General features: G+C 42.4%; 1 protein-coding gene across 1 annotated transcript in view; it reads left to right on the top strand.

The window, feature by feature from the left end:
* Positions 1-25,220, top strand: part of stk10 (serine/threonine kinase 10) — a 41,053-nt gene that overhangs the window by 6,549 nt on the left and 9,284 nt on the right. The window contains exons 2-10 of the mRNA XM_022762595.1: positions 4,495-4,659; positions 11,347-11,395; positions 12,259-12,408; positions 14,914-14,986; positions 15,838-16,032; positions 16,605-16,686; positions 21,255-21,389; positions 23,859-24,206; positions 24,420-24,839. Coding sequence (XP_022618316.1) covers positions 4,495-4,659; positions 11,347-11,395; positions 12,259-12,408; positions 14,914-14,986; positions 15,838-16,032; positions 16,605-16,686; positions 21,255-21,389; positions 23,859-24,206; positions 24,420-24,839 — 1,617 coding nt within the window. The remainder of the gene's footprint in view (positions 1-4,494; positions 4,660-11,346; positions 11,396-12,258; positions 12,409-14,913; positions 14,987-15,837; positions 16,033-16,604; positions 16,687-21,254; positions 21,390-23,858; positions 24,207-24,419; positions 24,840-25,220) is intronic.

Genomic DNA, 25,220 nt, shown 5'->3' with positions numbered 1-25,220 from the left:
GTGGCTGGGAGCGTGTGCTTTTCATGTCTGTGTTTACTCAGTCTACCGGCACATACAGTGTGTTTGTGTGGTACTGGGTCAGTAACATCTGCTTTTACAGCTTTTCGCCTGTCTAAATCTTTTGTTGAGCAGCAGCCGGCGTAGCTTCTCACTCATGGATTGTGGCCTTCACGCAGGCAGTTACTGAAAACAGATGGATAAATATACATGACAGATGGGGAGGGACATTCAGGCAGGGATGACAGACAAATTACGGGGGGGGGGGGCAAAAGGGGTACAGGGTGGCAGACAATGAATGAGGCAGGGGGGTAAAAGAAGCGTGCATATGGTACAGAGAAAAAGGATTAAAGACAGGAAAAACAAAGATGGAAGGCGTTAATAAAAATAAAAGAGGCTGGATGATAAAGAGGGAGATGATGTAGAGGCAGACTAGAAATTGTGTTGTAAAGGGATTTGGGAGGGATGCACTATAACTATAATCTTCATTTATGCTCCCAATATGTTAATTTCACACTGCAAGATAAAAGAGGAATATTTTTTGCATTTAGGCGGAAATTGTCATTTTCTCGTACTTTTCTTATTTTAGCGTCTCTAGGATTTTGCTGTGTTAGTCTGTAGGTGATCTGTGTCACAGTTTATTTGGTCTAATAAGATATTATGTGACGACCAGGATGCCTGAAACATATTATACAATGTTAATTTTAACATTTTGCTTTTCAACTTATTCAAACCTTAGAGTGTGAATGTTTTTTCTGTCAGGCTGGGTCCATCAGGTAATCCTTTTGCACTTAACCTACATGAAAGCCAAGTCACTAAGGAACAGGGAAAAAAAAAACCATCCAGGGAGAGATCTGGTGAAACGAGCCTGTAAGGCGGAGCAGAAACGAGTCCTTCTGCTTCACCATGGAAACCAGAGCCAAACAAAGCCGAAGACTGTTGGTCTCCTCTGGAGGAGAGTGAAGAAGTCAGTGGGTTAGAAACAGTGCGGCGTTGTTTTCTCTTGGGATGGCTAACAGCAGCTACAGTATGTAGTTAAGTGTAGCGCTACTCCCTCAGCCCTGCAGTTGTGTTCTGTTATTATGTAATAATTTACAGTGTTTTCTATCGTACTCTTTTCTCTGTACGTGTATGTGTGTGTGTGTTTTGTTTTTTTTTCTTTCTTTTGTTTTCTTGTCACATCATATTGTAAGTAGGTTTTAATGTAGGTGCCGCCCGGGCCAGCTGATAGCAGTATGTGTCATCTATTTATTTACTCTGTAACTCAGATGGGTTTTATAGCAGTTAAAGCTGTTGATAGTGTGGAAACTCTGCAAAGTTACAGCATCCACTTATGTTACAGGCACAAGAACACATTATCCCTCTGATGTGTTGTTAAAGTAAGACTGTTATTATATGAGATACCATGTCTGTTTGCACTCAAAGACAATGTAAAGATTCTCATTTTTGGTTGTGAAGAAATGAACATGGCAGATCCCCAAGTGTAAGAACGGTGGGGATAGTACGTCAGGTTGTGAAGTATGGTTGGCAGCAGACTCTAAACGACCGATGACAATGGCAGAAAGTGTTGAAGAGAAACTAAACATTAGTTCAAACTAATCTACCACCACAGCTTGTAAGTAAAGACGTCACTCAGGCAGGAATTTGCGTTTGAGGGGAGAGGCTGCAGCTGGTCTTTTTTAAGCTTGTTAAGATTAAAAAATAAAAAAAAAAACATTCAGAGGATGGGATGATGCTGCCTCCTGCAGTTATTTCCTGGTTTCTCTCTCGTGTGTAAACACGCACAAACATCCACACGCGCTTGTTCATTGATGTCACGCGAACATGTAGAAAGTCGGGTCGTCCCATGTGGGACACAATGAGGCGTTTCAGTGTAATCTCCTCTCTGTGTGGTGTATACAGTCGGTTTAGGTGCACACATAAACAAACTCACATGTTTGCATGCTACGCCTGAGGACCCTCATTGACGTAATGCATTCCCCACACACCACACACACACACACACACACACACACACACACACAAAAAAGGCACTGCATAGATGCTGGAGGCTCAGTTTACCCACTTTGTCCACCCGCCCCCCCCAACACATCTGAAGGCCAGAGGCGCATTCCTGAGCCGTGGTCCCACTGAGATGTAAAGGTGTGTGTGTGTTTGTGTGAGTGAATGCCCTTGTGAGGCTGGGTCAGGGGGTTAGCTCTTAAACTACAGGTTAAAACTATATAAAACGGCACAAAAAGTCTCAAACTTGCAACTCCTCATATGTCTTGATGCATAATTGCATACAAGTTGTGAAAAACCTGACGGCTCATTCAGACCTCTTTTTGATGTGCTGGGAGCCGCTCGTGTCTGTGAGGCTTCTGTTCCACTTGGAAAATACAGACAGGTAATTTCCCACACGCATTAAACCCTGCAGTACTCCTACTAGTTCATGTGTAAGACAGCCATCATCCTGTTGGTTTGTAAGTCTGAGACGTGACGTGAGGAACAGAGTGAAGAAATGATGCTTTGAATGTGGGAGAAAAAGAAGCGGAACAGTGGTGCTGTTCTGCGACAGGTGTCATTGAACTAGCCTTATTTCGGTGATTTAAATATCTCCTGTTCCTTTTTGAATACTTTGACTTTCATTGATGTGAAGTAAACACCTTCTGTAGTCACCTTAGACTAACTAGACGGTATCAATTAATACGTACAAGAAAAGGCAGCATCTATGGAAGGTGTTTTTACTTGATATACTTAAACAATTCATTGATTGTCAAATTAATTATTATTATTAACATTATTGTTAATGTTATTGCCAGTCAAATAGATGAAAATCTATCAATTTATTGTCTAAATCTTATGCTGTACGTGATGTTAAAGGTAGAAGGCAGTATACAGAGAGTAACTATGCCATTTCATGAAAAAGGCCACAGATGAATATATCAAAGTGTATATACATATACAGTGTATCAGAAACCAGGCTGTGAGTTTGTTGAGGCTGATGTTGCTTCAGGAGTGAGTAGCAGGGAGCTGAGATGTTAGCAGAGGGGGGGCGGGTTGTCTGGGCTCTCTGTGTTTGCTGTCGAGGTTTGTTAACTGACTGACTGATGGCTTGATGGCGGCAGGAGACGTCCTGTTGACTCACACTGTGGGTTACTCTGGTGGGGGGTGGGGGGGGTGCAGTTGGGCTTCTCTGGAGCTCTGTTTGACAAACACCCTTAGACACACACACACACACACACACACACACACACACAGACAGACAGTCATGGTGAACTGAGATGAGCTTTAAAGAGTGTGTGTTGCTGTGAGCCTGGGCCTGTTTGTTCAGATGTTTTCCCACAGCCCCTGTAAAGCGTGGAGGCATCAGACCCCAGTAGGCTGTTTAGTCTGTCGACTTTCTGCAGGTCGCTGGGTCGACGCGCGCGCTCGTACGCGCACACAGAAATACACACAATGACGTCCCCTCCACTTCTCAGCGTGACATATCGCATTGGCATTTTCACCCTCATGTTCGACACCCTGCTTCATTATCCTTCAGGTGTTTCCAGCCTCTGTAGAGAAGTAGTGTAGGCATGAATCACGGCCGTGCAGCTCTCCGTTCGAGACTCTGCTTCTTGGCTTCAAGTCTCGGCTTGTCTCCGGTTGACATGAACCTGTGGTTCTGACTGCAGCCGCACATTAATGTTGCGTTTCCCCTCAACGTCTCATCAGTCGGCACTCGCAAACATTGTGTCTCGTGCTCTGGGGTGAACATCATGCGTTTGCTGCCTTGTGCTTCACTCTGAGTCACTCTTATGGCTTTTGTTTATGTTTTGATGCTTTTTCAGAAAGGCACTGAACAAATCTCCTCACATTTACATTTGCTTGCCTTTTATTATTCAGAATTATAAGGAATCTTATGTCTATGTGTGTGTCTTAGTCACCATACTGACACTTGATATGTTTTATGGTTCCTCCTTTTACCCTGTTGCGCAGGGAGGGTGTGGAACTTCCTTTCCTGTTTTGTTTCTAAATGTAAGTTAGTCAACATTTTAATTGCTGTCCCATGCTTTTTTGACATTTCGGATTCCCTTGGGCGATAGCTGGGACAGAGAAGTCCAGCACAAAGTACTCAGTGGCTCATTATCTGTAAGGCAAACTGGGAATTTACTAAGTTGAGAGGCAAAATGATAATAGTGGATGTCTTTATTTATTAGAGATTTATATTGTCTGTTTGACTTTGAGGTTTTCAACCTTTAGTCCTGCACATAACTGACAAAAATAGTTTAGTAAGAGTGTGATACATTTTGTTCTCCTTTATATCACACAGCTATACCCAGCTATTAATATTTTATGTGGAAGTTTAAAGGATAAAAAAAAAAAAGAAAAAAAGTGAAACTCTTTGAGTTCATCGGATTATTTACACTGAAAAAAAAACAAATGCTGTTTACTTATCTTTGCTAAGCTTTATCTGAAAAGAGAGGAAGTAAAATGCATGTTGAACTTAATGTTTCTGTCTCACTTGTCTTTCAGGCCAGGAACAAAGAGACAGGAGTTCTGGCTGCGGCCAAAGTGATCGAGACAAAATGCGAAGAAGAGTTGGAGGACTACATGGTTGAGATCGACATCCTGGCTAAATGTGACCACCGCTACATTGTCAAGCTGCTAGACGCATTTTACCATGACAACAACCTGTGGGTAGGTAATCACAAGCATCTTGGTCATGCCAACCAGCTTCAAGGGTGAAACCACAAACCTGTCAACCTTTCTCTTTCTGTTTCATCTCTGTCACTGAACACTATGAAATATGAAAGACTGAACAGACTTTGCATAGAGCCCCCACTGTTTGCTTAAAAAGAAGCCCCCCCCCGTGCCGCCTGTATGGGACTGCTGTTGTATTAGACTGATGCATAGTGTACCAAAGGTACCTTATCTGCTGTCTACACTGTTACCTTCCTCACAAGATGGTATTGTTCTCCCTGTGTTGAGGAGTTTCTGTGTCCATCCACCAAGTTTTCTTTGCAGCCTTTTCCAAACAGATCCACAGATCCAACACACCAACTTGAATGATCAGCGGGGAAGTGGTAAAACAAACCTTTTAGACATGTCCGTTGGCACGCTCGTGGGATGCTCATCTGCTTTTGCCTTTTTTGTTATTTTATTGCAACAATATCTCATCTAGACTATTTTTCTCCCACGTATGAAAGCTCTGTTGGAAAATAAAGATTAAGAATTAGTGGATTGCCTAAATGGGAATGACAGGAGACCCCCCGGGTGACATGATGCACCAGAAATGACCCAATCTTACCCTGATGTTACTGCAAAAATGAAGATCGGTTTCAGTTCACTGTTTTCTGCTCTTGAGTTATTTTTCCTCTCCACACTCGCTCTCTGGGTCAAGTGTAAACTTTTCAACTCCCTCTTTAATCTCCCAGTGTATCTGGCCAAGACAAATAATAGTGACCTCATGCTGGGGCATGACTTTCAATATATGGGGGAATTACAAGGCAGCGTTGTGACTAAAGATAGTTGTGTTCTTTTTAGAATAACGGCATGTAGAAATTACATTTCACTTGTGTATGTTGAATACAGAAATTCAATTCAGGAACCCAGTGAGTGGACTGTCCCTCTGTTTTTCCAGTGTTCTTTCTGTGTTCAGTTATCAAAACAGTAGAAATTGTTAAATACACTGTCAAAATTATAATCCTTAAGATTTCAGTCCTTGATTTGGTGACGTGTGGTTACCGTGGTAACAGCAAGCACTCTTTGAGCAGCTACTTTGTCAGGAATACAACAGTGGACAGACTTGTGTCAGTTTCCAGTGCAGCCAAATGATATCATGTGAGCTGAATAAAGGAGTCAGCCAGTAAAAATTACAACTGCAGTCTAATTTCACGTTGCACACATCATAAGTAGTTTTCCGCACAACGGCAGTTACCTTGCTCAGGTCGCCTGCAGCTCTTCGTCTAACAGCCCGCTGAAGCCGCTCATTCCTGTTCCCTCTCAAAAAATTCAAATTGATTCGCTCACGAAAAATGCTGACAAAGACCATTGGTATATTTTATAGATGATTTTTTTAGACGGATCACGATTATTGCTAAACACAGTGATTGACACTTTGCGTTTCCTGTGATTGCGTCACATTAAAAGCCACCCCGTGTTTTGCCAGTTTAATGCTTTTAAGGTGAAATAGTAGCAGTAGGATGTTCGGTTTGCATTAATCATCACTTAATACAGCTCTGACACTGTGTAAAGAGAGGAAACAGTTAACAGTGAGGCTGACGATCCCTCATGTCAAAAATGATCGAAAATAGGAATGAGCTCATGAAAATGAAAAGAATTATCACTTTTAAGTTCAACAAAACATGACCAACACACTGATGAACTCCAGGAATTACCTTGAACTTAATAAAAAAACACACACACAGACACACACACAGACACACACACGCAGCTGTGTCACAGCCTCAGAGCCGGTCACAGTTGTGTTGGCCATAACTGGAATTCTTGGGCCTGGAAGGTGAACGTCCCCCATCAGTCAAAGCTGGACTCTGTGAGTCTGTGTTAGTTTGTGCTGATAAGTCAAATGTACAAACATCCCTGTCTGCAGCATTCAAACCACATGCTTCCTGTGTGTGTGTGTGTGTGTGTGTGTGTGTGGGGGGGCTTCAGAGTCTCAGCTTTTGCTTACTATCTCACTTCCAGGCGAGGCTCGGACACTAATGTTTTGTCTAACGTTATTCTCTAAGTCTCAGCCACATTTTTCTGGATCGGACTCAAAACTTACAGCCAAAATGGACACATGAGCATCTGACCAGCAGCAGGAAAATTATATATAACACGTCGAAGTGAACAAGCTCTGCATGTCATCGCTGGAAGTGTGTGTGCGTGTGCGTGTGCGTGTGCGTGTGTGTGTGTGTGTGCGCGCCACGCCTTACAATCTCAACATTTGGCCGGATGGTTGACGGTCAAGCCTCAGTAACCTCCGGTTGGGTGGACTAGGCAGGGGTGAGATGATGCATTCCAGTGCCGACCCACCCGTTCTGCTTTCTACTGAGTAAAAGAGGGATAGAGGAAGAAAGAAAGAGAGAGAGAGAGAGACAGTGAGAGAAGGGCTGTTTGTTCCCTTTCAGGAACAATCTGGTCTTGAGGCTAGTGAGGCAGCCAGGCCAACAGCGTGAGAAAAAGAGGGCCTTTAACATGGGGATGGGACTGCTGATATCAGCACACTGAGAGGAACAAACAGAGAGAGAGAGATGGAGAAAGAGAGGACAGAGAAGCAGAAAGACATAAATGACAATAAAATTGCCTGTAGTGATAACCAGCCATGCAGAAAGTTTTTAAGTTTTTATTTTTTGCTGAGGTTTTGATTTATGCTGCCACGCCGATACAAAGCAGTTTCGATGGGAACTGTTTCTTTTACAGAAAGTAGTTCCAATTAGAATTGTTGACAGTGCAGCCCTTCGATTAATCAGAAGAACTGGGACTCTAATTCTGGAAAGTGATATTATTGTTGAATTATTTAATCAAATGCAAACTTTATTTTGAGCGTCATGAAATTCCATTAACCTCTGCTGCATTTGAGTGGTGTTGGAAATCTCAGGATATCTCATTTGATACCGCTAGAGGTAACTGACTAAATTTTGAGGCATCAATTTTGGTGAACAAACCCTAGCCTGTTAGATGTTGTAAAGACTGGAACGCACCACACCACCACATCTCAGGGGAACATTACGAGTGTCGGTATGAGTCTGTAAAACCAGCAGGAGTTAAATGACCATTAGTGAAACTTGTTTCATCTAAAGATGGTCTCCTCTGCCTTCAAAACTCCTTCCCCTTCAGTTACGGTGGCCTGTAGGTGACCTGAAATGGTGGAGGTCAGGAGAATCTGTAATGAAGAGGTATAGTATCACAATGGGTCAGTGCTGAGAGTTTTAAAACTGGGCTTAACTTGGCTCAACTACACCAACATGTGGAATATAGACAGTTTCTAGACTTAACATCTTGTGGTTTAACCCATTAAAGAGCTGCAATCTTAGAGGATGGTTCATAAATGTTCTACGCCCTCAGCTCAGTAGCGGAAATTGCTACTAATGTTATACTGATGAGTTTTTCATTGCCTGTTGTGTAATCAGGGTCTGTAAAATAATTATTTTCAAGAGCCTGCAGTTTGACAAAGAAGGAAGAGATGATTGGGCTTTGAAGTCATGCTGGTGGGTGTTTTAGACACAGAGAGACACTGATAATAATCTTTCTTCACTATGTATTTGCCACTATTTGCATACAGTGAAGCTGACATAATGGCACCGGCTGCGGTTGCTAGGAGACTTCTGATGACGCTGCAAAGCCTGAATACAAGTCGTTGTGCGGTGCCTCTGGTGGCACCATCTCATATACACCTCAGAGAGAACACACATCGCTGAAGCATTAGTCACGTTCACTGAATAGCAAAGTACAGGAGTTTGTCTGTGTGATTCATGCTGTTTTTTTTTTTTCTTTATTCAGGACTGACTGCAGTTTCGAAGCAAGTCTGTCTTGGCAAACAGCCTTTTTTTTTTTTTTTTTTTTTTACGTTCTTTAGACCTCTGACGAAAATGAGGTAAATCATTGTGAAAGTACAGAGTTGTGACTTGGGAGGGGGGGAACACTGCAGTGTCAGCAAGGTTTTGTGGACTGTGTCTAAGCTGATCCAGCTTTGGCTCGGAAGAGAATAAAGAGGTGGGAGATAAAATGGTGATAATATCTATTATAAGTCATTGCGCGATGCCAGCGGAGATAAAAGAGAGCCTGTCTCTGCGTGCATGTTCAGCCCACAGTGGGTATGCTTTGCATCCAGCTTGACCAGCCAGGGCGCATTTTTCACTGCAGTACAACATGTCATCCAGAATGCTTCCAGGCAAGGGAGAGCAAATGAGGCGCTGACAAAAACACAAACCAGTTGCCTCTGGCAGTAGTGTAATGTATAGCTGTTTAGACTGGTCAGTACAGTGTGTTACTACTGGAGGATAGAAGGGTGTTTTCTTTTTTCTTTTTTCTTTTTTTTTTTTTTTTCAGAAAAAAAATGTGTTTGGTTAGCGGTGAGCAGAAATAAGGAAGTGGTTTGTACTGAAATGTGCAATAAACCTCCCTCTGCAGAGTTGGTGAAATACATAAATGGAGTTTGCTTTCAAACTAGATTAATATTTTATCAGTATTGACTTAGCACTTGATGAAGATATGGATAAAAGCACATTTGAATAATTATTTCAACTTCTGATGTGTCAGAAAAAACAAAAACAAAAATAATTTTAATGCATATTCCTTATATTTTGTCATTGTGACTAAGATACATACTGAGCAGACATTTTACAGTAGAAAAATGAAATTGTCCGTTCTCTCTGGTCCAGACAAACACTGTAAATTACCTCAAACCTGTACTTCAGTTTCCTGTTACTTATTGGCCAGATAAAGCAAATTAGCAGACTTTATGAGTATTTAAACTTTTGTTCATTTTCAAATGAGAGAATGAGAATGTTTTGGCTGGAAGCAGCAGAGCATGTAACACTGTCTTTCCGCTGTCTGTCATTCAAGAGGAAACATAAGATGTGAAACCGTCTTTAAAAGAGACCACAATGAGGCGAAACATCCGCGATAACGCCCCGACAAAACCCAAACTGTTTTGGGTTTGTTGATCTAAAATTCACAAAAGAGCATTTGTTTCACCTGAAGCTGCAGGCCAAGATTGACATTCCTCTCATCTTCTGGTTTTCCACGAAGTGTGTGTGTGTGTGTGTGTGCGCGTGTGTGCGCTGTGGTATGCATTGTTTCTTGCATTGATCTGCACCCAGTGCATGTGCACCTGTTGTACTCGTAATTATCTGTATGGCTTTGTCTGGACTGAAACTCCACACCCTGTCCAGTACCAGGTTGGTGCTTTTGACAGTGTTGTCATAGCAAGCGAGACTTAAATAAGAATGAGATCACACAGCAGGTATGCTACACACCACCCAGGGCTGATCTTGGACAATATGAAATGAATAGATCATCAGAAGTGAGGCAAGTTTGTATCGGGCAATGCTGCATTTATGTAGTGTGTGAGCTGCTTGTGACACTTGTACACACACAGTTTCGTTAACACACACTTCAACTGCTCTGCACATGATTATTATGAAATCCTATCGTCACTTTATTTTCTTTGGTCCCACTTTATTTGAATGAAAAATGTAGGTGTGTGTGTGTGTGTGTGTGTGTGTGTGTGTGTGTGTGTGTGTGTGTGTGTGTGTGTGTGTGTGTGTGTGAGAGTGCCTATGTAAGGAGAGGAAATGAAAGGTGATTGTTGGAAGTTGCTGTTGGCCAACAAGACACCATCTAGGGAGTGTGTTCTCTGAATCTTTTTTGCCCTCCTGTCTCTCTCTCTCGCTCTCTCTCTCTCTCGCTCTCTCTCTGGGTTTTCACTGCTGAACTGGTATTATATATTTGACAGCGTGTTCCCAGGAAGTGAGTATACAGCCTGGCCGTTTATCACACACTTAAGGTCTGAGTCCAGCTGTCCACTTTGCAAAGTGTGTTTGTGTTCTACGGCTTTGACCAAAGAGAGTTTGATGCAGGCTGATTTAACAGTCAACAGAGGAGGCTGCAAATTCAGATTCAGCACATTCATAATACTTAATAACATCAAAAACCAGCTGAATAAGAAGATAGGTTTTTCCACCTGATGCAACAAGTGTCTTAATTCTTATTTAATAATAAGATGCTTGAGGAAAGCATTAGTTTTATCCACTGTATTCACACAGTATATTACAGTATCAATGTCGCTGCTGTCAGAAACACTGTCACAGCTTCTACTGAATCCAACAAAAACAAAATGACGCACACATGGGTTTTCGTTACACTCAAATTTGAACACATAGAGCTCAAATAATTGTGTGATGTGCTTACCTTCTGTGAACAAGGTATTACGCTGATTTACAGCCGGGGAAAGGTTACAGCTGTCAAAAGCATTTCCAGGTCAAACTTACTCTCTGTTGTAATAATTCTGCGACTACAGACTAAAATCTTTTGGGTTTTTTTGGGGGTTTTTTTCCCCCCAAATCAAATCCCCCCGTAAAACACCATCATCTCGTCCTCCCCACACTTTGATTTGGTTTGTCTTATTATAAAAAACAGTATGTTTTTCACATCTCTTTTGGCTGATGACAAAAATTTGTATAAAAAATATATTTAAAAGATGCCCAGTAGTAGTTGTGCATGTGCTGCTCATGGAAAGTGGTCTGTTCTTCCTGTTGCGACATACACGTGCCTGAAAAATGAGTTTGAAGCTGTCAGTTGTATGCTCGCAATTTACAGTGAAAAAGCTGGGTCAAGTTGAAATTCACCCATTTACCCTCCTCCCTCTCTTTTTCCCAGATCATGATCGAGTTCTGCCCTGGAGGTGCTGTGGATGCCACAATGCTAGGTAGGTCTCTCTCTCTCTCTCTCTCTCTCTCTCTCTCTCTCTCTCTCTCTCTCTCTCTCTCTCTCACTCACTCTCTTTGTTCTCTTTGTATCTTTATATCTTAATAAGCGCTTCACCTTCCTGTCCGTCAAGTTCAGCACCTGTGGCGGTGCTGTGGCACTTTCGGCACTGACCTTTACGCAGTGTAGAGACGAGGTGTAAAAAAAAAAAGTCAAAGACGTGTGGTCAGTCTACGTTATTGATTTAAAGCAACGTGTTTGTTTACTATAGGAAAAACGGAGAAAACAAGTATTTTTCACAGCACTATCGATTAACTCCGGTGATGATCACGCACTGAAACTTCACCGGTTTGTCCTTGAAATCTTCAGAAAGCAGTCAGACATAGTGGAGTCCTCCTGTGTGGGAAATCCCCCTAGTCTGTTTTCACTGGGTAATCCACATCCTCATAACTGTCTGTACCCCCTCTGCAGCTAACCAAACACAGACACTGTAGAATAAAGTCCGCAGGGCAGGACTAGCTTGGATATGTGTGAAAGCCTCTCTGATCTGGGATTACTCCTCCAGCAACACTAGTTGAGAGACTTGATTGGTATCATCACAGCTTTACCTTTTTTTTTTTTTTTTCTTTTCTGTTCGTGTGCTACATGAGGTTCACACACCAGATCAGTCCTCAAGACCTAGATTTGCCATGATTGTATGTACACTAGATATGGAATGTGCAAGGCGTGCGTAATGGCTTTTGAACCCTCTCAGCGATTCTCTCATTTCCACTCTGGTTCTCGTTCTCACCCCCTCTCCCCCGCCCCGTATTTAACCTCTGCGTCGCCTGTCTCCTTTTCCTGCGCTTCTCCTGCCCTTATCAGAGTTGGATCGTGGGCTGACGGAGCCACAGATTAAGGTGGTTTGTCGCCAGATGTTGGAGGCTCTGGACTACCTCCACGGCATGAAGATCATCCACAGAGACCTGAAGGCCGGCAACGTCCTCCTCATGCTGGACGGGGACATCAAGCTCGGTGAGGGATTCGATTTCTTTTGCTTTGAAATATTGCTGGTTTTAGGTTTTCTTTTTGTATGAAGTTGACATTTAACTGAATATTTAAGGCATTAGTGGGCGCGCAAAGCCTGAAATAAGCAATACTGTATGTTTAGAAAGTAACACAATATTGCCCTCGTAGTATTTGTGCTGACAATAATGTCAAATGACCCGTCGAATTTGACCTTTGAACGGCTTGAGCAGGTTGTGGTGGCCACATCTCTCAGGTTGAAATCAAACAAAACACGAATTGTGAGATTACAGCAGAGAAAGTGACGAGTTTAAAACATCTTTGAGACCCTGCAGGTTGGATTTGGACCCCCACTTGCAAGGGCCTGGAGCTTCGCTTTTATATCCCATCATTCGCTGAGAAAACCATCTCACTGCCAAAATGATGCAAGTGGAACAAATTTCTCAGATAAACCCCACATTCTCACTGCACATTGTAGGTTATCTCTCAGACCCTCTGGTCCGTTGTTTCTCTGGCTTACATGCAAGATACACACACACACACACACACACACACACACACACACACACACACACACACACACACACCGGTTACAGGCCCCGTGCCCTTCCTGTGGTGCTGTAGGAGGATCATAACTGAGCATTGTGTGGGAAAACTGCATTCGAAAAAGTTTTGCATATTTTCATTTATTGGCTTTTTGAAGAGTTCTCCGCATTCCTCACATCGCACAGTTGAAGCTGTGGACCCAGACCAATGGTCAGTAGGGTTTGGATTAAAGTGTAGCTTGCCAGAAAAAGGGAAATAATGATCTTAATGTGCTTCATGTGCTTTGTGGAAGAAGAGCTGATTTTTTTTTTTTTTTTTTTTTTTTTTCTAAACGGGTCCTCAGACATACAACTTGAAACATGATGTTTTACTTTTTCTCTCTGTCGTTTTGCACTCGGTCATGACCAACAAACCAAAAACACTGGGTAGAGGGTAACTACAGGCTGCACAGAGTTTCATATTCAAGTATTGATTCTTTGTGGAACTGACCGCCCTTTTTTTATTTATTTTTTTAGTTGAAGTGGAATCCAATTTTTTTCTGTGATTTTTTTTTATTTTTTATTTTAATTTTTTTATTACACTTTCTCTGAGCTGGAGTTGTACTTCATGTTAAAGTCCTTTTCCACTGCTGTACATTCTTCCTCAGGACACCACAGCTAGATATAATCACTGGGAGTTGCCTCTTTAAACTCATTAAGTCATGACACTGACTCATTTACTCCAAATGTATCTAACTACATGTTAATTTAAACAAGGCAGCAATTAACTGTCTTTGAGGTCACTGACGTGCATTATCTCTGCCTGTGATACATGGCATTGAACGTCATGTTCTTCATGCAGCGCAGCTCGCTATAAACTTTGCGGCTCATGTTTATAAAACTTTAGAGACTGTTGATCTCTCAAAACTGATTCTTAGAAATGTTAACAGTTTTTTAAGAGCCGCATACGTGTCTAGAAAACAAAATGTCAAGGTCGGCAGAAAAAAAGAGTTTTTTTCCACCATGTTGTGATGCTTTATCAAAGCAATGATCAATAACAAAGGAAAGTCCGTTTAGAACAGGCACAAACACTCATGATGTAATACACTATTTGTATTTTTCCATTTCAGATTATTAAAACCAAAACGCTGAATCCCATGCATGACCGTGCAACATTATTCCCGTCCTTGAGTCTGTCGGGATTCCCCATTAAAACACCTTTTTATTGTGCATTCATGTAGTTCCCGATGGTGCGTTACGCCTTGTAGCTGTGTAGTGTAGACACATCATGATAATGCATCTTGGGGAAACACACCCTTGTTTGGTGGATTGTTGAAGTGAACTTGATGTAGCTCAAACCTTGTGACACAACAGGTTTTTGTGTAGAGGGAATGGAGCTTCTTTATCAGAATGCACTGATGTGTATTTGACCTGTGGTTTGAAATCATATATGTTGCAATCCTTCAGGATATTACTCAATGTGCAATAAAGTTGTTGGTAAAAGGAAGTAGAGGAAGTAAAAATTCTTCGTGCAAAAGTTTAGACTGCAACAGTCTTAATGATATGTTTGACTGGGAAGTTGAGGATATTTGAATTGTAGTCTGCAAAACCAAGACAGACACTTAAGTGCCTGTAATAGAAAATGCCGGTTTGTAACCGAAGCAGTCAGCCTGCTGCCTTGTGAGTAAAATCGGAGGGCCTCTGCCAAACGCTTCTCAACCCTGGGCACACCACTCGTAATATTCTTACCAACAGAGGAAAACTTGTTCAGCCAAAGTGAAAACACCGCTGTAATCTGACGGCCGAGTCAGGGAAGAGGGGCAAGCTTGTTTGGGGAAACGGTGATTCTGGCTTTCTTAGTCTCTGCCCATCACAATGTCATGACTGCTTTACAAGCAACGTACTATTTGTCTACTAAGGGGTTTTTTTTAGGGAATGTCTTTCAACTGTCTCACATCATCTTTCTCCTGTGTCTCTTTTATTCTTGCAGCTGATTTCGGCGTGTCTGCGAAAAACACCAAAACCCTACAAAGAAGAGACTCTTTCATTGGAACGCCGTACTGGTGAGTGAGACATAGTTCCTGTATCAGAGCACCTCACTGGCCTTGGTATAAACCAAACAGCAAAAATGTCAACCATCGCTACATGACGATGTTGAGAGCAGATTTCCTTCTACCACCGCCACACCTCCGCACTAAGGCATGTTACTGTGTATGCACACACTCAACCCTATACTCAACTCTGTGCTTTAGTCCTCCATTGTTGTCACAACAGTGCAGCGGTCTCCTCTATACCTGAACAAATCGGAAATGTCTCCACAGTGAACCTTGTCCTCCAGCAGTTCTCTCTCCTATGTGAATATGGTTGGAGCCAGTTACACATTGACCAGAACCGGTTATCGTTCATTAGGAATACCCTCCCAGGTCATTGAAAACATGACGGTGCCACCCCCACCCCCCCCTTGCGCAACACTGTCCTGAGAAGAATGTTGCGGACAGTTGTGGTGCATACCTTTCCCTTGGATGCACTGATAAGCAAAGTCAACAAGAAACAGGGAGCAAACATTCGTTTCTTTGCACTTGAGTAAATCTAAAGGTTCTCAGATTAGAGTTATGAGAGCCGTTTTGCAAATTGTCTGCAAACACGTGCTGACTGGAGAAGTGTGCTTGATGTTGACACATGCAAAATGGCAAAGCTCCCTGTCCCGGTGCAGTCACCATCAGTTACTCACAGGCTGCTGCTTTGCATGAATAATTTTAGGACTGATTTCTCGACGGCTACCTGTGTTGATTTAGCAAAACCAGATTTTTACAACACGACGTCAGAGATAAAAATCTTTACATGTTGAGGTATTTTTTTTTTTTTAGCTCTGTAATGTCCAGTGTACCGTGACTTTTCTCTGTCTTGTTCTCAGGATGGCCCCGGAGGTGGTAATGTGCGAGACTATGAAGGACGCTCCGTACGACTACAAGGCCGATATCTGGTCCCTGGGTATCACTCTGATCGAGCTCGCCCAGATCGAACCCCCACACCATGAGCTCAACCCCATGAGGGTGCTGTTGAAGATCGCCAAGGCGGAGCCTCCCTCCCTGGAGCAGCCACACAAATGGTGAGGGTGCTTTAGAAAATGAGCGTGAATTCAGCTGTCGTACAGTACCGTTTTCACGTTCCACGATTTCATTATGATGCCTAGATTTCACGAGGTCATTAACTTTGATGGGATCACCAAATATTTTGCAGACTCAGCGTCCTGCAATCTATCCCCAGACACTCAATGCATCATGTTGTCCTCCCCTCCTCTCTGTCTGCGGTCCATTTTGCCCTTCCTAAAACTACAGCAACAACTCAGCAGAGGGGCTGAGTGCCAAACTATAACTTTTTCCATATCAGTTTTATGAGTGAATGTTCCGTAGCTCCAAATTTAGTACTGCAGAAGTGAAGTTGTCAGGTGTTTTGAGGGGAGACTTGGGATGCGGAGCTGACTCATCGTTCCTGCTTGAACGCTTTGTTTTACAAAACACAGCTGCGCACAAGGATGGATCCACATGCACCGAAACGTCACATATCTGGAAATGTTTTGTTATGTTGTAACCGTTCCTTCATCCCTCCCCGCCCTCTCCTCTTTCTTCATTGCTCTTGTTTTTGATTAATACTGTTCTGTTCTGTTCTTGTGTTTTCAAGGTCGCAGGAGTTTAAAGATTTCCTGAAGAAAGCTTTGGATAAAAACCCAGAGACTCGTCCAACTGCAGTGCTACTCATGGAGGTAGGCCCTGACGCAATGTGCAATAATAACCCAGCAAGTGTTATACAATGCTGCACTTTGATATATGATGGAACATTGTCCTCACTCTGTCCTTATCTTGCACTGACACACATATACGGAGCCTTTTACTCTTCTATTTTGGGGACTGAATGGAGTGATCTATACCAGGGAAGTGAGCGGTGCCCCGTGGAGGGCACTAGCGTGAGAGTGGGAGAGAAATAGAAGGTGTAGAGTGGGCAAGAAATGGAAAAGGCATAGGAGTAAGATGACTTAAGTAAGATGAATGAACAAGTAAAGTGCAAGAAAGCCAAAGCTGAAAAAAGGTACAGTGAAGAAAAGGTGAATAAAGATTTGGAGCTTTTTTGAAGTTGTTGTTTTTGGTCCCAAAAAATTTAGAATGACCGCTCTTGTCTCTTATTAAGAGACAACTGACAAATTGACACTCACAACTGTTTCTCAAAATCCAGGATTTGAGCAAGAGGAATGAGACAAGAAGTGAGGAGGGTGTGGATTAAAGCGCGAGAGCAGTGTCTATTAAAATTCAGAGCCACAGTTTCCTGTCTGAATCCCACAGCTGAGGGAATGCCAGCTATTTACATTCCCACTCTCAGCCAATAGTATGTCTAGATTTACCACGAGCTCGCCTCCTCTGGCCAATTAGAGAGAGGCAGAGATGAAAACCCTAGACCCGGGCCCGCCGGGAATTCTGCATGTGTTCTCCAGTGGGGGTGGGGGGTGTGGGAGACGGGCGCGGTCCGGTTTTTGATTCCGTGCTGGAAGTTTTTAGATGTTTATCACGGGCTGCCTGCTCCGAACGGCTGTCAGATAGTATTTACTGTAAGATAGCTGTGCAATGATGGCATTAAATTCTCCTGAGCAGTTGATGCTGAACGATGAAAGTTGAAAGATGAAAGTTACAATTAGTGCATGCGATAAGGTTCGGATCGGACTTTGTAATGGAGTTATTCACTGGAGTCTGGCACAGATGTAGTGCAGTGAACAGGAAGATAATAATGACTCACAAAGCGTCATGAAGTCTTTGTGATCAAGATTTTCATAGAGGAAATGGATTTTGGTTTATTTTTTTCCAAACGTCTTTCCTTCTGTCTGTCTCGCCTTCTCTTTGCCCCGCATGTGTGTTCTTATAAGGAATGTACACAAAACAACATGACACAGCATCAGTCACTGTGGCTGTATGGCTGGCAGGAAACCATCTGGCTGACTTGTAGTCATTATACTGAATACAGCCACTCCTCCCACATAGTTGCTCATGGTCAGGATTTTTAGTGTACTTTTTAACATAGCTTCCATTCATGTAAAATATTAGAAGCTTTTCTGTTCTTGATCATAACGTGTCTCTATGTCGGTGTAGTTTTACCATGGGAGTATTTGGCTCGTTCATCTCCGAGCCAGGGCTTTGTAGTGGTTTCACAACACTGACATTTGTACCTCTATACTTGTGAGAGCCCTAACTGACATCATGCATTCCTCAGCCCTGAACCATAACACTGACTATTACAACTGTATGTCCAAGCCCAGCCCTTACCCTGACCTCACTCTAAACTTATTATAGGGTTACATCTCAACACACAAAAATACTACACATATTTTTAGTGAGGTTAGACATTCTGGGGGATATCATTATCTCAATGTCCATCGTGGGGAAAAAAAAAAAAAAACTCCATAATGCTCCATGTTTTTGAGGTTTCTACAGTATCAAAGTAATCCAGCAGTTTTCATAGGGACTATTTCTCAGTAGAAAGAAGTTCCTGTGAGGTCTGTAAAGATTATACAGGATATAATGAAATCTCAGACTGGTATTTCAAAATTAAGGCAAATAAAAGTAAAGTTTAATTTATGCAGACCAAAATTACTACGCATGTAATCCCAACTCTTGCTCCAGACTGAACCTAAACTTAATTATAACCTCAACCTTAAAAAACAAACCTTAACCTCAGAACCCCAATGTCTATCTAAAACTGAAAATAGTCCTCACAAAGACGGAAGAACAAATGCACACAGTCTTGTGTCATTTGCTGCACAGGTAACTCTGCTCTCATGCTGAACCCCCCCCCCCAGTCCCCCCCTGGGCCATATTGTTCACATTAACCTTTTCACGCCCAGCCACGCATGTAACACCCAAAATCACCAGCCTCTCTGGGTCTAAAGCAACATGAAACCCAGAAGAGAAGACATGAGCTCAACTGATCCTCATCTTGATCCATAGTGCCAGTAAAAAAAAACACACATAGGTAGCTTAAAGAGGGCTGCAGTTCTACACTGTTTGCCTTTTTCCTCCTTTTGATTTGCCTCAGGGAAACTGGCGTTAGCTTCAGCGTGGGAGGTCTGAGGTCACTTGTTAGAATAAACAGTTTCAAGCTGAAAGCTCACATGTTAACTACTGGTGGTTCTCTAATGAGATTCACAGCTGATATTTTGTTTAGGTCTTGTTATTTAATTTTCACTAACAGTGTAGGCTTAGATCAATAGTGGTAACTAGGCCAAAAATATGGAATAGACGAGGAACATATTCCTGTTCTATATATATTAAATAAAGGATTATACTAGAGCTGCAATTATAAGTCGATTGGCTGGACAGATAATTAACTATTGTGATAATCGATTCATTGTTAATTATTTGCTTCTTAAATGTAAGAATCTGCTATTTGGAATTTGGATTATTTTTGGGTTTTGGACCGTTGGTTGGACAAAAAAAAAAAAAGACACCTGATGATGTATATGTGATGAATATTTCTCACTGTTTCCTGATGTTATATAGACCAGACATGACTCTAATGGTTCTATTAAAAAATTGTTTAGATTTAATTTAAACCTGAGAAAATGTGTCTAAAACATTTGACTGTTGAGGAAGTGGAAGACGAGCTGGCCTACACACTGGGATTGGGGTTATTTATTTACGTTTGCCCTTAAATGCCCCAGCCCCCTGCAATACCAGCTCAGCGGTCACACCCTCCTCCACACATCCCAAATTCAGAAGGAGTATTTCATGTATTATTGGAGCATGAGATGTAGCTGCAAATCTGGTCGTCCCGGCATTTGCTCGTGTTACTGTGAATCGTGTACAGCTGTTGGAGTGTACTCAGGCGGTGGTTGTGTGGTCACTGGCATCCAAATCATTTGTGTCTCTTAAATTAACCAGTGTGGCTATCCTCAACATGAGTTGTTGGGCTTGTGTTTTTATTATTATTATGATTTTTTTTATCATGCTGCTTTTTTGTGCGCAGGACATTCCTTACATTCCCCTAAATTTCACTTTAGCATTTGCTATGAACAATTGCATTCGTATATATAGCATTTAAAAAAAAAAAAAAAAAAAAAGTTTCATACTCTTATCAATGTATTTCCTCTGTGGTGTAATAAATGATTAGCTGGCACTCAGCAATTACACCCCCTGACTCATTAGACGATAGCTGACTGTTGTTTGTCACTGGAGTTAAAAAGCTGAAGACTTATGCAGTCCTTAAGGACAAGACCCAGCACACAAACACCTGTGATCACCCACAACAAAAATGCGCACACACACTGACTTATACACACTTCATGGTCCAGCACCACTTGTAGTCTTTTTTCCCTTTTGTCAGCTAGCCCAATTAAATTACACAGTAGGGCAAAGCATCTGAATAATAGATGATCGGCCTTTTATCCCCTCTGCACTCAACTTTTAATTTAGCCTTTTATTCTCCTTGCACTCTGTTTGCACCGTGGCAAAACACACATTTTCTCTTTTCAGATGGTGTAGAGCTAAAGACGGCTTTCTATTTTAAGGGTATGGTGTTATTACATCGGTGTGCCTCAAACGGGGAGAGTTGTATTGTAAAGCTATTGTATTGCTATTGTTGTAGCTGTTCAGGAACTCGCAGGTGGCAGTGAAAGTCCCCTGTAGTCTTTGCTCCTGTGCTTGTTTCTCACTTGCTTGACCAAAGCTAATGTACTTTACTGTGGTTGCTTTATTTTTCACCAGAATTCTTTATTTTTGTCTGTTTCCCTGCCTTCATCCCACTGTTGTCTCTTTAAAGAGTCATTTGCATTCACAGCGGTTTCACGTTTTACACCGATTTTATCCTGCCAACCGAGGGTTTTCACGTCTGCTAATTGTTTTGTTTCACTCCACAGCTAATGTAGTGGTTTATTAAAATGTCCGAAATAAAACTGGTACCGGCACGTATCATGTTACTGCCTCCCCATCGTTTTCAGCCCGGCACTTGCAGCATCCTTCAAGCACTAATCTCATGGTCTAATGATAATCAGATCCACGGATAATGTGTTCAGCAAATATTATTTTATGGCGGTGCGGGGGTTTATCCCGTGGTCACATCAAGCCTCTGTGCCTCCCTCTTTGTTTAACCAAATGCTGTGCAGTGGATGTTTATGGTAGTGTTTACAAATTCATTTATGCTCAAGATATGATGCTTAGAATGGGGGGGGGGGGCAAACACAAGAGGGGTGTCTTTTTTTGTAAGAATTATGTCTTGCTTTTAAAGCACTAATCTGTGTGCATTTTGTTTGAGTGATAATTAACCTCTGTCTTCCGTCTCTTGCGTCCACAGCACCCTTTTGTGAGATCGGTGACGTCTAACCGTCCGCTGCGGGAGCTGGTGGCCGAGGCCAAGGCGGAGGTCATGGAGGAAATCGAGGACAATAGAGAGGAAGGAGAGGAGGACGACGCCATGGAGCTCACTGTGGTACCAAGCTTACATCTTTTTTTCTTTTTCTTTTTTTTTTTTTTTTTTTTCCGTCCCTTCATTTTCTTCTCTGTCATTGTTTGTTTCTAAAAGGAGAATGGGCAGTCCATGTTTTAAGTGTACATCAGATTCAACTACTAAGCTACACCGACACATGTGAAGATTATTCTCACTGTGTGGTCCAAAGCTGAAAGAGACAAGATTGAGTTAAAAAAAAAAGGGGTGGAGGGGCTTATTTTAATGTCACCAGACAATATAATTAAGTCAAAACTCGTGCACATAATCACTCAAAGGTATGCACTTACCTGCACGTGCACCATGCCCTAAAATGCACACGTGCTCACTTCCCTCATGTTTGAAATCCTTGCTTGTTGACCCCTTTGAACAGCATTTTTTTTTTTTTTTTGGTAAACATGGGCTTCCTGCCAAGGGATTCTGCAGAGGCCATTCATAAAGGCATAAGATTAGAAAGTGAACACAGCACGAGAGTGAAGTTTACCACCTGCCCTCAGCACAAACAAAGGAACAGAAACCGGAATACTGGCATTCAACACACCCACCCACACATGGTTAAATATAAGTGCCGCATTTGACATTGCTCCTGTAATTGAGACTCTGTCAACTCTCAACCCCCGAAGGAGTAAATTATTTAAGGCTGTACATTGTTCTCCCCGCTATACTTTTGACCTTTAAATAAAGAACAGACGGTTTCCTGTACACCAGCGATCTTAGAAATACTCTCGCTGTTCGGAAGCTGTAGCAAGACAATTGTGTCGATCACGTGTCGAGCGTGGATGTTTTTCTCTCTGTGAAGATGAATGTGTGCACGCTTATCTCTCTTCCTCCCGCAATAGCGACAGTTTGTGTGATGGCCTTCGAATTTATTGGGATGGATAACTCTGATCCAGTGTACTGACTGGTGCAGTTTGAAACGTGGCCAAGCAGGCGGCGCAGGTGGTGTTTTGGCACTTTTCCTTTTCCAGACGTCTTGGAAATCAAACATTGCTGGCCTTTGGATTAAGTTTGAGTTTCTGTAGGTGGTGTTACTTTATTTCTTTTGTGTGTGTGTGTCCAGTCTTGCTTTATCCTGCTCTGGTTACTGAAAACGAGACTTAAAACTCATAATTTCCTGGGCGTCAAGAGTTTTCCCCAGATAAAAACCCAACAGACAATGAGGGTGTTATATTTAATGTTAAATTTATCATGAATTGGGTTCATAGCCATTGTTCTTTTTTAGTCTGTTTAGTTTATTTATGGGGAATATTAAAGTTAATGTAAATATCAAAATGTGTATAGAATACTGTACTTCACAGTAAGTGGCTGGTTGTGTCCAAACACCACATTTTACTTCTCAGTGCTCGCCCAACTATGATATCATTACAGTTACCTCTTCCGGCGGGGGCCACTTTTTTGCAGGCACACAGCAACATTTTGACACGTACAGTTACGAGGCCCTGAAAGCCAGCCAAGCAGTTTACCCCATAGTTTATCTCTGCCTATATATCTCACAGAGCCAGAGAGAGAGAGAGAGAGAGAGAGAGAGATGTTTGCCGAGGCCTTCGAAAAGGCTGCATCTGACCATAAAGATGTCCGATGGTATTGTTTACCTCTAGTGGGAGTGGTAATCCAAAAAGCAACATTGCTCAGTGTGTCAGATAGCTGTGCACATAATCCTGAAATACCATCGTCCCTGGTGTTTATAATTACAGACTCCAGAATTCCCCTGTCTGACACACATCTGGAACCTTCTGCAATAAGATTTCAAATTGGGGAAAATTGCTACATGCTTTTTCTTCTAGTTACTGATGTTTAGGATATATTAATCAGTTATTTAGACGACGTTGTTTATTTATTTTTATTGACGGTTTATAGAATATGATGAAAGATGAAGATTCCCATTGGTAATTTAATTTCTGATTTTCCAATTGCATTTTTGTATTGAGTATCTGTGTCTTATGCAGCATGTTTTTAGTCTTGTCAGGCATCCACACACTTGGTAAATAATTCTCAGCCTTATCATCCCCACTTGTTTTCGGTGATATCTTTTAGTGCTTTGGTCAGTATGACTGTGAGACCTGCAGTAAATTGTATTCTGTGTGGTATTAAAAATGTCTTCAGTCTAACCCTGCAGAAACCCTATTTTGGGTTAAATATTATATTATATTATATTATTATTGGGTTAAAAATTAGTCTACTTATTACAGAATAGATGGCTATCTCAGCCACAGTGAGAAGTAGCAGTGCAGGAGTATAAAGCAAGAATGACTGCATTCCTACTAAAGCAAATGTTAAGCTTACTTCACTGTAGGTGGGAGGCCCAAAGGACTTTATCCATTAGCATTTGGGCTAAAACCAAAGGTTGAAAACATTAACATTTGAGAGGAAACCACTGACTTAAAACCTAAAAACATCAAACGTTTTATCACGATTGCATAACACCTCTCTTCTTACTCCTCCTTGTTCCTTTAGTCACCAGGCAAGGAGCCATGCCAGACCAGTCAGACCAGTTTGGAAGGTGACCAGTCTGCAGACACCCCGAGCCCCACCACGCCCTCCCCAACCACACCAATACCTTTACCCAGGAAGGGGGCCGAGCCAGATACACCAACAGAGGAGCAGCCAGGCCCCATCATGGTGGTCCCTGTTCCCGTACCGCGGCAGAACGTCCCTCCAAAAGATCCAGAGGAGCTGGCCGACAAACTGGCCGAAGTCGTTCTTGAGTCTGAAAAATCTGAAAGCGAGGCCTCAAGCAAGACGTCCAGCTCAGACTCAGGCATTGAGGATGGAAAGAGCACCCCCACATCAGAGGAGGAAAAGGTATTTTTTGAAGTTTTACTTTTTTCTTTTTTTTTTTTTTTGTCTGTTGCATTGTAAGGCTTTATTAAATATCTGCAGACACTGCCCAGTTTATATTTTAATACACTGGGTTGGTCAGGTGAATCCAATTCAATTACTCTCCTGGTTCCTAAAGGTTTTCCTGTTCTGTATTCAAAGATGTTATAATAATAGCGGTAAATTTTATGTTTTAAGGTTGCCATGGAGACCCCAGAGAGGGAGCAGCCACCGTCTCTCCCCCGACCCGAGGCATCTGAGGAGCATGTTGACATCATCATAGTCCCAGAGATGCCCAAGATCCAGGTTCCCAAGGAGGAGAGCAGCGTTATGTCCAACGGAAACCTACCAACTCCAAGCCAAAGTCCCACTGTCACTCCTGTACCCACTCCCGCAGCCTCTTCCGCTCCCACCCCGGTCCCTACGCCCCGTTCTGGGCCGAATGAGAGCCTGACCAAGGATACCCCAGAGCGGACATCGATAGGAGGAAATATTGAGACTGTCTCACCTTATATCAATGGAGGGATCATCAACAAACGGTACTCTTACTCAGGCAGCATGGCATCTGAGAGCATGGACATGTCGATCCACAGGGAGACCATCTCATTGTCTGCAAGGGTGAGTCTACTTGAAGCAAACCTTCCTCTACTCGGAGGAATACGTACAGTAGGTGGCACTTTTTGCTGGCCCCGAGTGTTTCAATAGATCTTGTTTTTATGGTGAAAAAAGGACCAGCATTGAAGTGTAAGAGAGGGGCAGAGACCAGCCCGCTGCCTCTGTAGGAAAACCCCTCCTTGGAAAAACTATTTCTTGGCACCCACAGAGGAACTGAAACTGCATTGTGTTGTGTCTGGGGCTGTGGGTGTTAACCATCTGAAACAGAGGATAGCTTGTCTTCCATTAAGCTTGCATCGCACATTAAATTTAGGGATGATGTGGGGAATGTCACTGGTTAATGGTTAATTGGTTAGAATTTATGGAGAATATGAATTTATTTTG

Source organism: Seriola dumerili, unplaced genomic scaffold, assembly GCF_002260705.1.
Source record: "Seriola dumerili isolate Sdu_G_001 unplaced genomic scaffold, Sdu_1.0 BDQW01000449.1, whole genome shotgun sequence".
Classification (NCBI taxonomy): Eukaryota; Metazoa; Chordata; class Actinopteri; order Carangiformes; family Carangidae; genus Seriola; species Seriola dumerili.
The sequence above is the reverse complement of the archived record's forward strand: the minus strand, read 5'-3'. Positions and strand labels throughout refer to the sequence as shown.